Source organism: Eriocheir sinensis, chromosome 3, assembly GCF_024679095.1.
Source record: "Eriocheir sinensis breed Jianghai 21 chromosome 3, ASM2467909v1, whole genome shotgun sequence".
Classification (NCBI taxonomy): Eukaryota; Metazoa; Arthropoda; class Malacostraca; order Decapoda; family Varunidae; genus Eriocheir; species Eriocheir sinensis.
The window spans coordinates 21,255,365-21,269,421 of record NC_066511.1 but is presented as its reverse complement, the minus strand read 5'-3'; the positions used below and the strand labels follow the sequence as shown (position 1 = coordinate 21,269,421).

At 43.5% G+C, this 14,057-nt stretch overlaps 1 protein-coding gene and 1 long non-coding RNA gene across 3 annotated transcripts in view; both read left to right on the top strand.

Moving 5' to 3' along the window:
* Positions 1 to 1,427: 1,427 nt before the first annotated feature.
* On the top strand, positions 1,428 to 9,637 carry LOC127006317 (uncharacterized). 2 transcript variants are annotated; one of them, XM_050876124.1, is made up of 6 exons: positions 1,428 to 1,893; positions 3,160 to 3,335; positions 5,213 to 5,412; positions 6,419 to 6,711; positions 7,442 to 7,605; positions 8,556 to 9,637. In XM_050876124.1, exons 2-6 carry the CDS (start codon positions 3,269 to 3,271, stop codon positions 8,669 to 8,671), a joined length of 840 nt encoding a protein of 279 aa, XP_050732081.1. In that variant the 5' UTR covers positions 1,428 to 1,893; positions 3,160 to 3,268; the 3' UTR covers positions 8,672 to 9,637. The 2 variants fall into 2 exon arrangements, with proteins under 2 accessions (XP_050732081.1, XP_050732070.1); XM_050876113.1 differs by having other exon boundaries at positions 1,428 to 1,957.
* A 2,009-nt stretch (positions 9,638 to 11,646) lies between these two features.
* The window catches only part of LOC127006316 (uncharacterized), a 286,097-nt gene continuing 283,686 nt past the window's right edge, over positions 11,647 to 14,057 (top strand). The window contains exons 1-2 of the long non-coding RNA XR_007759468.1: positions 11,647 to 11,739; positions 13,625 to 13,840. This is a non-coding gene — a long non-coding RNA (uncharacterized LOC127006316). The remainder of the gene's footprint in view (positions 11,740 to 13,624; positions 13,841 to 14,057) is intronic.

Genomic DNA, 14,057 nt, shown 5'->3' with positions numbered 1-14,057 from the left:
AGCGGCTCCTTCGTTTTTAAAGTTTTGATGATTTTTTTCTTCTAGCTCAGCCAAAGTGTTAACGTCCATACACAGGAAATTCACTAACAATCTCAACACTTGCTATCGCCGCCAACAGCAAGCCTTTCTCTCGTGAGGGGGATGCTCCAGGCCTATTTTCGGCAACACACACACACACACACACACACACACACACACACACACACACTGCGAGCAACGTTTAACCCAATGGTTCTCAACTGGTGGTCCAGGGACCTCTGGTGGCCCATGATTATTTTTCGGTGGTCCATAGGACATTCATTATATTTGGTATTAATCAGGAAATTAGTGTTTATTCTCTTAGTTAAATAATTTTTGGAGTTTCTGGAAATCGTTTGAAAGAAATATATTTCAAAGCAAAATGTTAGCTGAATAATATTTTAGACAATCTCTTAAAATTCAGTCTGTAAGAAATGTATTCAAAGTGTTCTTTGTATATTCTTTTATCATTACTCAAAAGGGAGACGGTCTACGATTTTGTTAAAATTATGCGCGTGACCTGTGGCCTGAAACGAGTTAACAACCACTGGGCTTGATAAAGAAGTTGTAGCAAACTGCTGTTAGGTAGCCATGACTTTAGGATACTATCAGAGAAAAAAAGAGGAAAGACGATCGTTGAAGATGTAGATGCATAAATGTGTGTGTGTGTGTGTGTGTGTGTGTGTGTGTGTGTGTGTGTGTGTGTGATAAAAAGAGAGAGGGAACGGGTTCCAACCGGAAGTGTGGAGCCACATGGCTCGCTCAGGTGTTCTATGATTCTGTTCTTTTTTTTTTTTTTCAATCCAGAAGTGAATTTGTATTAGAAAGGGACTGCTGTTGTTGCCACCACCACCACCACCACCACCAGCAACTAACAACCACCACCATCACCACCAGCAGCACCACCACAACAACAACAATTACTACAACACCGTCACTGCTCCCACCACCATAATCAACACCATCCCCATCACCATTATACCATAACTAACATGACTACCATCGCCGCCAACAACAACACCATCCCCTCCACCCCTCACCATCACCACTCAAGCTACCATTAGTACCATCTTTACCACTTTTACTATCAACACTATTACTATCAAAAGAAACAACTAAGACAAGACTAACTAAAACCAAAACAACAAGGAGAATAACACCATCACTAATTCTACCATCATTACCACTACTACTACTACTACTACTACTACTACTACTACTACTACTACTACTACTACTACTACCGCTACTACCCCTACTACTACTACTACTACTACTACTACTACTACTACTACTACTACTACTACTACTACTACTACTACTACTACTACTACTACTACTACTACTACTACTACTACTACCACTACTTGCACTACTACCATTAATGATGAAGCAAAAAATTGGTCGTCTTGAGCTGGACCATTAACTCTTGAGTGGCGGGGTGAATTCTGTTGTGTTGCACAGGCGGTGGAAACTTTCTCCCCAGTGGCGGCGACAGATGGCTGGTGACGGGGGCGCATGGTGCAGGGAGGCCTCGTCTTCGTCCCCCTCGCTCCCTGCCGCCCGGAGGTGAAGGGCCTGCTTGTCTTTCTTACCCTACTCTTAAGTGCCTCAGAGATAGCTTCCAAGGACCCTCTGACACGAATAACCGTATGAGGTGTTTGGCCCATCACTCCATTCTTACTCTTTTTCCTGAAAGTTTGGAATTATGTTTACTTCCCTCTTTCCCTCCTGCAAGATAAATGGTAAGATGACGGCGAGGGGGGCGGGGAGAAAGTTTCTGCCAGCCGTCGCCTGTTAGTTGTGTCGGCGCCGTCAACAGCAGTGTGCACACCTACAGGAACTGGTCCTCTTGGTGCGGCGGCGTCTTCTTCGGTACTGGTTCTTCTTCGTTGTCTGCATCTTCAGGAAGGGCGTACACTGTGCACTGATTTAGAAGGCTAGTACAATGTTCTGCTTATTTTCTAGATAGCATATCACGACGCCATCCTGTACACACTCATGAGGAACATACACTAAGCCCTGATGAAGAACGTTAGTGCGGTTTTTTGCTATGCACTAAATATTGATTCCTAGATGGCATATTATGTTACCTTTACCTGTGTTATGTATACTTGTGGTGACTGTGATGACTCGCCATTGACTGCAATATTTATACAAAAAGTAAGACGTAACCGTATTGCGTGAGGTATTTGCATTGCTGGAAAGTTTACTGTGGCGTGTTATGAAGGTTGTCGTTTATTTTTTTAGTATGATATTTAATTCCAAGACACTGGTTGTATTTGAGCAAGTCATACACCAGAGTGCTTCCTTGCATGTAGACGCATCCGTTTGCCTCGGCTAGCTTTGTTTTGCATCGTATATGTTTGTGTTGCCGCGACCCACTTCGCCCAGAGTAACGGGACAAACGAGCATCTTGATATGAGCCATGTAGTAACATCCTTCTGAGACATCGAATACACATTATTTTTGTTTTCAGTTGACTTTCTTTTATTTTTGCTAACGTTTTTAACCAGTGCTTTAGACGTGAGGAAACGTATATTCCTTTAGTGTTTATTTTACATTAACTTCGAGAGTACGAGTTGATTATAATATGTATAAGATGTAACCGTGTATCTAAACGCGCACATAAAACTTGCTGTTCAAACTTTTCACATTGAATTCACGTGTATACGCATCTAGATTTACTTTATACTGTCTTCTTTTTGCTTTCCTGGTGTATTTCCCGAGCTAATTTCCCTAGACAGAGGCGTCCACTTCGCGTGTGTGGAAATGCGTTTCTAAATTCTAGCACATAACTTGCTCCTGGAACTTTTCACATGAACGTCATAATCCCTTACGTTGATTTATTTGACGTATATTTTATTGTGTTTTTGACGTATTTCATTAGACAGAGATTTTCACTTAATGTTTGTTTGCGTTTCTAAATGCTGGCACATGACTTACTACTTAAACTTTTGACATCGAGGTCATGTGCACACCTTGATATACTTTATGCCTTCTCTTCTATTCTGTTTTCTTGATGCATTTTGTTTGACCTGTAAGTTGCGGCTATTTCTTATTTGATATTGTCTTGCGGTTAACTTACCTCTTGTACTGTAAAAAAAAAAGAAGATAATAACAACAGTTTCCCTTACGCAGAGGCGGCGACTTGGAGCGTGTGTGGGGTGCATTGAGGCCCACAGGTACCCTCTACAAGCGAGGAATTACTGTGGGAGGTTGAAAAAGGTTGTGAGGCTGACCCGCAGACATGATGACGAAGGGCTGGGCGGGGCTGCTGCTCCTCACCTGCTGCGCCGTCAGTAGTGGATCCGCAGGTGAGAACAGAGAGGACTCGGAGGGACTAGGAAGCATGTAGGGCTGTCTTCCTATGTGGTAAATTTATTTTTTCGTGCTGTTCATTGTAAATACTCAAACCAAGAATAGAAAGCAATTTAGTGAGGTGAACGTTGTAGTGATGGTGGTGATAGCGTGATAGGTGATAGCGATGGTGAGGGTGGTGATGGCAGTGGCAGTGATGGTGGTAATAAAGGTGGTGATGATGGTGATGGTGGTGGTGATGATATTAGTACGACAACGAAATAACAAGCTTTCTTTTTACTACTACTACTACTACTACTACTACTACCACTACTACTACTACTACTACTGCTATTACTACTACTACTACCACTCCTCCTCCTCGTCCTACTACTACTACTACTACTACTACTACTACTACTACTACTACTACTACTACTACTACTACTACTACTACCACTATATATGTATACTTGCCATAACGCATACATCGATTTTTTTTTTGCGGCTTTTCATGGCGATTTTTTTCAGCTTTTCATGGCAAATGTTTGTTGAGCCAGATCTGTGTTAACATGTTATTTCAAGCCGTTACCTGCGCGCGTTACCTCAATTCGCGAATAGGTAATGGAGCGCCTAGTTTCTCTTTCACAGCGATTACGAAAGCGTCCATCAAGGGCCTTTGAAAATACGGCTGTTCAATGGCTCGCACCCTCTGTTGTTGCAATGGCATTTCCCTTGTGCTGCATAGCTATTCAATTATTTATGCGACGGTCTATTTAGCCGCGTTTACTTATTCAGTAGTGCCCCATCACAGTCATTCTCTCTCTCTCGATTTTGTTTCCCATTATTTAGGGGGTGACTGATGCAGTGACTCGCTCTGTTTGTGGAAGCTACGGTAGTTTAACAAGTGTTCGATTTTATTTATTTGTTTATTTACCGATGATGAAAAAATGGATTTTGGGTAAACTGTTATTTATCTATTTATTTATTCATTTTTTTTTTAGTAGAGGAAGCAGCTCAAGGGCAAAAAAAAAAAAAAAAAAAAAAAGTTAAAAAGCCCGCCAATCACTGTCCCTTTAAAAAAGAGTATAGATGAGTGGCTTAAAAGAGAGGTCAATTTCGGGAGGAAAGGTGTCTCGATACTCTACTTTTGAAAGAAGTCAAGTAGGAGGCCGGAAGAAATACAGACGAAGGAAGATTGTTCCAGAGTTTATTTACCATTATAATGGATGAAAGAACGAAGATGCTGGTTAATTCTTGCATAAGAGATTTGGACGGTATAGGGATGAGCTTGAGTAGAAAGTCGAGTGCAGCGGGATTGCGGGAAGCATGCTGTTAACAAGTTCAGGAGAGCAGTCACCAAGAAAATATCGACAGAAGATAGAAAGAAATGCAACACTGCGGCGGAATTTAAGAGATGGAAGACTGTCAGTACATGCAATCTGGCAATTTGAAAGCTTTTAACCAGGATGTTTGAGATACGCACTGAAAGCCATGAACACTTCCATGCAATCAACTCTGGATGTGAAAGTGGTAGCCATAAAACGACCACCTCCTCAACAGTCGACCACACAGAGCCACTCACAACCCATAGTCCTCAGCAGGCCCCTATTCTCAAATATTTCTGGGCATACGAGTTACACCCCCCTCGTTTAATAAAGCTTTCGTATAGAGGTTGTGAGTATTTCCATGGGTAGTTTTAAGAGCCTAGTATTAGTTTAAACAAGGCTTCTGCACCAATGACTTGCTAAACACTCATAAGAACCCAACTAACCTCCATTGTGGCCTTTATAAATATTTGCTTTGAGAGCCGAAAACGTTTGAGAACATGGGCTTTAGTTTCAATCAGGCACACACAACTTACTAGACGTTCCACCATTCTGTCCTCACGCAGCAGTGGAAAAAACCTCCAAGTCACCCTCGGAGCACAAAATCAACTTCGGATGGCCCAAGTTCTTCAACCCTGAGATGGGGATGATGAGAGAGAAAGCCGGGAAGAAGGGCGGCAGCGATAAAGAAAAGCAGGAAGGGAACGACATTGACACGAGCCACGAGGATGACGAATACGAGGCTCTCATTGACTACACCCTCAAGGTAGGCTACAGTAATTGGTCCTCAGGGTGATCGACTACTTTGTCAGAGGTGAGGGTGGGTAGGTAGGGAGAGGATGGGAGGGTAAAGGGAATGGAAGAAGAGCGAGGTAAGAGTTAATGATCGACTTCACAGAGAATGAGTGAGTACTTGAGAAGACAAACGCTGATATAACTGAATATTAATGGTTTATGTTTATTTCGCCATGGATGTTCTGGAGTGGGATTTACTCTCACGACTGACAGAAATGCAAAGTGCGGGTAGTATCAGATAACTAACAATAACTATGGATTTCGTGTATTAAAATGTGTGTGGTGGTTTGAGATGCGTTGATACGTTAAGAACATTAACTAATATCTCATGGAAACAGTCTAGCAGTTTTTTTATATTCATCCAAAAATGGTACCTGTAGTTGAGGGAGGAGCAAGATGAACTGATTTTTACATTCCTGTCACTGTTTCCCACAATTATATGATTCTTTTTTTTTTTTTTTTATGCTTGCATTTGGCATGGCAGGCATTTGTGGGGGGGGCCAAGGCTTCTTCAGCTGGTTTCTGATGGGTGGGGGCAGCCGGTGCCGCAGCCGCGTGTTTAGGCGCAGGCCATCCCGCAGTGGTTCTACTGCATTGGCCCCCTCGAACTCCGTTCTTGCTTCGCTTGGCTTGGACGGTCTCTAGAGTTGGGTGGTCTTCAGGGTGGTCATGTGTGGGCATGGGTAGTTTTTAAGCCACTCGGAAGAATACGAAAGGTGGGGTGGTGAGTTGAGTTCGAACGTCGTCCATCACGCGGTGTGATGGGCCCTGTACGCTACTAACAAAGACACCGCGCCGCCCTTATTTATATGTATAATTGTGAATATGCTAAAACGAATCTGATATCACGTCTACTCTTTCTCTTTTTAGTATATTTGAAGAATTTGTTGATGTGTTTAGCCTTTTTTATCTGTTATTCTATACTATATTTTTTGTTAGTCTCTGCCACGCCGTCTCTATCCCTCTCCACCTGCCAGGGCGGACTGCGAGGAACACTGCTGCTCCTGAACTCCACCACAATGGACAACATGGCCAACCTTACGAGCAGCGAGATGGGAGACCTGAAGAAGGCGGCGGAGAAGGCAATGAAGGAAGATGAAGAGGAGGCGGATGCGGAGGGCGGGATGGAGGGGGAAGTTACAGAGGAAGGGGTGAGGATGCGCATGCCCCTCGTCAGGAAGAAGCATCCCACCGAGCTGGGCAAGTACGGGGCCAAGATCACTTTCTACACGAGCGAACAGCCGACCAAGTTCATCTATTACGGAAACTGGTGAGTCTTCTTTTTTTTTTTTTTTTTTGAGACTAGAATACTCATCGTTCCACTAAAATAGAGAAAGGAAATGTGCAGATTTATAGGAAAGTTAGTTTTTTTATTTGTTGGGCTCAAATTCAACATGCAGATAGAGGATATACTTGTCACATCCATGAGGCAAAAAAGAACGCAATTTTACTATGAAAAGTCCGATACATTCATTTTGGTATACCATGAACAGCTCTCTCTCTCTCTCTCTCTCTCTCTCTCTCTCTCTCTCACACACACACACACACACACACACACACACACACACACACTGTACATCCGTCCTCGTAAGGAGCACTTTTAGTAACTTTTATTAATATATACAATTATTTAACAAATGAACTAATATAAAAGTCAAACGTTTCTGGCATGCCCCGAGATGATCGCGTCCCCGCGGTGGCGACAGTCTTGGCAGCCACGGCCCGCCGCCCGCCGCCAGCTCACCTTCAACCATTGCTCGGCTGCCTCCGTCGCCGTGGTAATCTTCCAAATGGCGGATCTTTATAACCTCATTTTCCCTCGCTGAGCTTCTTCCGTAGGCCGCGTTATTACGTGATACAAGGAGCGAGTTTAGTTTTGAGCCGGGCGTACACTTAGGCCAGAGTGGTTCAAGGGGATGAGCATACAAGGAGGGAAGAGAACAGGATTCACATTTTTTTGTACCTAGTGGTGACCAGGGACTCGTGTGGCTCGCCAACAGGTGCGGGCGGGGTGGACGGAGCGCCCCGGTGGATGACATGGACCGTTGCTGTATGGAGCACGCCAGGTGTTACGGCCGCACGGTGCGCCAGTGTCCCGACGTGTGGAAGAAGCCCTACGACCACATGTACGCCTGGACGCTGCTCGAGGACGAGGTGGTGTGCGGTGAGTGGGCGTTGGGAACACAATGGTCGTCCTGAATGTTTGTTTACCTAAATGTTCAGTTATTTATTTTTCAGACATGGTAGGCGAGTCACCTGTCTCCTCCCCCCACCCCCCCCTAATATATATATTCCTACAATATATCCCCGAAAAAAGATGGAGAATAATGAAAAAATACAGACTAATGGATTAAGTTTCAGAGGAGTCTTGATGCCCTTTTCCTAATGAACACTAAGAGGAAGGTGGATGGCCGGGTGGTGGGCGGCAGGCTGCTCCTGAGCTTACTGGACAGGTGTGGAGGGATGTGGATGCTCCATGATTCTGAAATTCGCTAGAGGAATGGAACAGAGATAAGAATACTTAATGCATCTTGTGTACCAGGATCACACAAAGGGTAAACATGAAGTAAACGTGATCAGAACACAAGTAACTGAAAATAGATGCAGGAAATAAATTGATCAGAGACAGCAAATGTTAGTTACAGCAAATGTTACGTGTGTATTTAGAAATATGCAACACGTGCCTGGCAAAGCTGTAGTATTGTGTTATCTGGGAATTTATTACTTTTTTTTTCCGTTTCTGCCTATGGCGCTGGTAGGCTTTCTTGGGTGGGCTTGATGGTCGGCTCCAGCCCGTTGTGGAGCAGGTAAGTGTTTATAGTGGCGCCATCTTACTTGGCTCATGGTGCCCCCCCGGAGCTCATCTGTGATCCTCTCTTTTCGAATCTATAGTCCGGGCTGATAGGTGGTTTTCAATACAGCATGTGGGTAGTCTTTTTGAGAGCATGTTGATCCATCTCTCAGAGTTACTAAAAAATAATTCAGAACATGAGAGTGGAAATCAGGAGCTATTACGACACTCTTCCTTATAGTGACAAACTTTCCATAGCCCTCCCAAAAGTTATATTTTGTCAAAAAGTCAATTCCTCTATCTTCATCGTATGTTTTACACAGTGAGATCGGAAGCGTACTGCGTGAACCACGTGTGTGAGTGTGACCGCCAGGCCGCCCTCTGCTTCCAGCACCACCTGTCCCGCGGCGCCACGCACCTGGGCACCAAGACGGCCTAGCACCGTGCGCCGCCGCCTCCCCGCGGGGATGTTCCTGTAACATGACTTGTCATGCTTGATACAGAAATACGTTCGGGATTTTTATACTGCTCGTTGCTTATATATATGTTTTTCAAACATAATTTGTTGCTTGCTGTTACAATACATTTGTGTGTGAATACTTGTCTTGTCACATGCCTTTGAAGTTCTTACTTCCCCTCTCCCCCCCCCCAACACACACAGACATACAACACAAGCACCGGGCTCCCAGTCCCGTCCCCTCCCACGACAGCACTTTTGATACATTCAGCAAACACAGACAGAAAAACAGAGAGAAGTACAGTTTCCCATACCGGAAAGGTCCATGTGTTTTTTTAGTCTCTGAACTTATCAATCAGCGAACAAATCTTGATCAAATGTTGGTACGCCTTGTTGGGTAAGATACTTATCTGAGGTACGCAGTATGATGTAATTAAGTCAGAGAAATTGTTCTTAATGCAGCTGCGACCACTAGAGTCATCCTTCAATCATTAGGATGTGACTTACTTAGGCTTTTCATCTACATCTGATAATGTACTACAATGCTTGACTATTTTCTTGCTTGAAATCATTTTGCGTCCTTGTAGAGTAAGGGAGACAAGAACTTTTCATATATATTTGTTTGAATGTTACTCGTTTTCCTTACATCTTAAATATACTTATGTAATTCAGTCACCTTAAGATCATACCCCCAGTTCAGTTTGAAGAGCAATTCATCTGGAAGTAAAATCTTTCAGTATTCTTGTGCATAGTGCTGGCCAACCTCGATTATAACAAATAGCCCGGACTCCCCTACTTATGTAATTCAGTTACCTTAAAATGACACCCCCAGTTCATTTTAAAGAGCAATTCACCCGGTAATATAATCTTTCAGTATTCTTGAGCATATTGCTGTCCAACCTCTATTTGCCACTCCTCATGTAACTTATATGAAGAAATGTCTTTTCATTCAGAATTCTAATTACTAGCCTCTAGGTAAATTGTGAAAAGGTGAAAAGTAGCCAAATGGACAGAATGTATTTCTTGGGCAGTGGCAAACCAAACACCTCGGGTCGAACAGTCTCTCTGCCGCGGGAAGTCACAAAGGACACGTGCCTCAGACAACCCGTGCTCACCCTCCTCAGGACGAAGTTGGCGAGCCTTTTATATGGAGTCAGGGAGAAGGAAAGGAGGGAAAGGAAAAAGTTTGTAAGCCTCTTCCATAATCTCTCCACATTCTGGTGAATGGATACCCTCTTCTAGATTGGTTAAAGGTGAAAGTAACTGCAAAATAGATGGTAATATTAAGCTTATCGTAAAGTTGGCCAGCACGGAATAAAGAAACTGGTTAACAATGACAACGACAACAGAAAGTAATCAAAGTATGTAAGATCGTAGGCTCCTTCATTGTCGTTGTCATTGTTAACCAGTTTTTTTATTCCGTGCTGCCCAACTTTATGATAAGCTTAATATTACCATCTATTTTGAAGGGACATTGACTCAATATTTAGCGTGAACGAAAAAAAAAAAAAATCCATCTGAATCTGTCGGGAATATCCCCCAAGAAAAGAGGACAGTATATGCTGCGACAAACCTCTGTGGTAATCAGTCCTTCGTTAAGTGGTTCAGTGAGTAAATACTAATTAGGGTGATTGGTGAACAGAAAGCACAAGCGATCCAAACAACAGCTGCCGTGGGAGAACCTCGAAGTCTGGTCCTCCCGTCGTCCTATCCTCTGGTCCTCCTTTCCAGCAGTCTAACACTACCACCGCCCGGCACTGACACGATTATTTTAATGTTAGAGACACAATATATATCTACAGGTGATCTATTGAGGTCCCATATCGAGAAAAATCATGAATGCGTATCTTTTGGACCTTCGAAACCTTATATCACAAGTTAGTGGGCATGGCTATGAAGCGACTTAAGCAATTTACATGAAACTAGAATGTGCTAGGCTACTTTAATTTAGCCCAGCCCTTGACCGGTCCTCTCTTTCAGTCGGGAATGAAACTCTCCTTACGACCCACGCCCGACCAACCCCCGATGGCTGTCTTACCTTTTTTATTTCAGTTTGTGTCTGTCTGTATATTTGCCTGTGTTTGTGTGTCTGTCTGTCTGTATGTGTGTGTGTGTGTGTGTGTGTGTGTGTGTGTCTCGGTCTGTCTAACTCAAGTCCGTCTACGTTTTTTTGTCTCTGCCTCTCAGTCTGTCTCTTTCTGTCTGTCTCTCTCTCGGTTATATCTGTCTATTTATTCATCTATTTATCTATCTATCTATCTATCTATCTATCTGTCTATCTATCTATATATTTATCTATGTATCTATCTTTCAATCTCTGTATCTACCTATCTATCAATCTCTCTATCTATACTATATCCCAAATATCTATCATTCGTCTATCTCATTCGGGGAGGTTACTGAGGGGCGATCGCGAGTCCAGCTCACATAGTTGCCTCTTTCTGCCTGTTTGAGAAGGCCAGATTATCGTATTCACCACATTGTATTTATCATTTTTAAGCCTCAAACTCTCGTACCTACACAAATAACGAAAGAATATTAAATTTGGCGTTAAAACTGTTATTTATTGATGTTTGTTTTTGTTTTTGCTATAGATATCAGTCAGAAATTACGAAAATACAATACGGTGTGTACGATAATTTGGCAACGCTGATGCAATGACTTAATTATGAAAAAAACGAAACAAACAGTCCACTGATGAAGAAAATGGACTTATTGGAGGGAAAACTCACGTGATTCATATATTAATCGTGTTGGAATGAACAAAAACATTCCTTGCTCTGTAAAAATAAAGAGTAAACAAAATGCAAAGATAAATTGGGTATATTCAAATTCTTTATGGATAAATTCAAATCAGCTTCCAAAATTAAAGTACATCTTGGCGTAAGGAGGGAGGTCTGCGCATGCGCCGCCGCCAGTCAGTCATGGAGACGAGGGTTGTGTACGTGTGTGTGTGTTGGGGGGGGGGGGTGACGGTGCAGGCCAAGAGTTCAAGTTCTGACCAAACGAAAGATATCCACACCTTCCGAGGACTACAGAGGCGTCACGGGGTAAGTGGTGACGGTCAAGGAGTGCCAGGAGTGTGTGACGTGACGGTGTGTGACGAATAATGAGTTAAGAGGAGGTGCAGGTTTGTCTCCATTTTGAATCCAAGCCGTTGTGTTCTCTCGCCGGCATGGACTGTTTCCTCGTTTGTCTGTTTGTTTGTTGCACATGTCACAGATATACATAACCTTTATTTAATGTGTGTGAAGTGTTGAGGCATTATAAATAATTTTCGTTAGAAATATTTATTATGTAGTGAGTATTTGCTCGGTTGATTTGGTTGACTGCCGATAGATGGCGCCACGAGCGGCGTTAGAGCCTTACCATTGGATCACCTCTCCTTAAACTATAGAATCCTTGGTGTGGATGGATGCCGGGCAGGCGGTGTTTGAGTGTTAGCCTCGGCGTGGCTGTAGAGGCGAGCTAAGGAAGGAGTCATTGGTGCTGTGGTGTACATAAACTCGTCGCTCTGGCTGTTTGCGTACTTGATCAGATTCGGACCATTTTCTCGGCTGATTCGGAGCCTCCACTCGCGGATTATTGCATCATCAGCAAAAACAAGGCCGGTGATTTTGGTTTTGCCAAGAAATTCTCCATTATGACTTTTGTTTATAGTTCACGGAAGTGTAGAAAAAGTGATGGGGAAAGGACATAGCTCTGCCTCACTCCCGTGTTCACAAGTAAGAAGTTGGATACGCCCCTCCCTCCCCGCACTTCATACCACTTGAAAACAAAAGAGGAGGGCGGATGGGAACTGGTGGGTCTGTATCGTTTAAGAGAGGGACGATGTGGGTTTTGAGCGGAGCATGTCGGTGTTACGGGGGCAGCATCTCTCGGTGTAGTTCATCATGATCTGACCACGCTATAAACTCGCGATCGCACGCCAGTAGCCTCCCTAATGAGTTCCAATGAGCTCGGAGCTCACAAGTGATGGATCTTTGGGTAGGGCTAAAACCTCAGTTATACGCACCCGGGAGGTGGGACTCAACCCCCGACTGACACCCGGTAATCATTCTCTGTTGGATGGACAGGGGGCACGAATTGAAGGAGACTGCCCATCCGTCTCCAGATCGCTGGGGAATAGAGCTGAGGACGTCTCAGTTGTGAGGCAAGCGTATTACCACTGCACTACGAAGTTGTGTGTGTGTGTGTGTGTGTGTGTGTAATTTACTATGGACAGAACTAGCGATCCCCAGCCAGTTCCCTTCCCGAATGAACTTTGGAGCTCTGGTGACGGAGCTTTGTGAATTAACAGTTCACATCCACACACACCGCGACCAGTGGTGGGCACGGTTTCGCTAATCCGCTAACTGCTGATTAGGGAAGCTAACTTTTTTGTTAGCTGTTTAGCGTTTTCGCTAACTTTGAAAACAGGTAGCGGATCAATTAGCTTCCGCTAAGTGTAGTTACTCCTCCACTAACACAAGTCCACTAAAAAAATCATGCAGGTTTGTTCTTGTCCGTTGTGGGCAGACACAGCACCAGTTGAGCCACATGGCGCAATAACTCCAGGGCTTCCACTTTTGGGTAATTCACGCCTTAAAGTAGGATAATCGGACAATTATTAGGGAAACTTTTGGGTATTTTAGGGTAATGCATCTTCCATTTCCAACTCTGAAATCGGGATTTTATAAGAATTCGATATTTTCAACCTGACAAGAAATATACTTAAAATAATCAAAAAAAGTGTCAGTTATGGAAAAAAGTAAAAAAATGTGTAAATTTGCGGGAAATCTTGGGTAAAATATACGGATTTAGAATAAACTGGGGGGATGATATTACGAGAGAGAGAGAGAGAGAGAGAGAGAGAGAGAGAGAGAGAGAGAGAGAGAGAGAGAGAGAGAGAGAGAATGTATTGTAGGTAATAGTAGTTTTTCCATTCTTTTTCAGCCATGTGGATCGAAGGACATTTTGCATAAAGAGGATCCTAGATAATCTGTGGAAGTCACTGAAGGTGTTCGGGTCATGACTGTTTGTATCACGCCGGGCTGCACTAGACGTCTCTGTCTATTTGTGTTTGTTTTTGTAAGTGTGCGCCTCTCTGAACGGTTTGGACTGAAGAATGTAGCAGATTCCCGCAGACCGTGTCTTCATCAGGATCAACAGGTGAGGTGAGTGAGTCCACCTTTCGTTTCTTTTTCGCCCCTCACAACCTCACCTTTTCTTTTGCATCTTTGTGATAGCTCTCTGCTGGACCGGACAGGTGGTTAGTTTACCTGCGAAATTTATCATCGTCTTCCTGTTGTTGTTTTCTAATGTTCTTCAGAGTATTGTTAGCATTTTGTACTTTATGTAATTGTTTTGAACTACCAGTCATCATAGT

Bases quoted from the DNA above. Each gene is read 5' to 3' on its own strand.
- LOC127006317 (XM_050876124.1), top strand. From the start codon at position 3,269: ATGATGACGAAGGGCTGGGCGGGGCTGCTGCTCCTCACCTGCTGCGCC. The intron at 3,336-5,212 runs GTGAGAACAGAG...GTCCTCACGCAG, and splicing joins CGTCAGTAGTGGATCCGCAG to CAGTGGAAAAAACCTCCAAG. The intron at 6,712-7,441 runs GTGAGTCTTCTT...GCTCGCCAACAG, and splicing joins TTCATCTATTACGGAAACTG to GTGCGGGCGGGGTGGACGGA.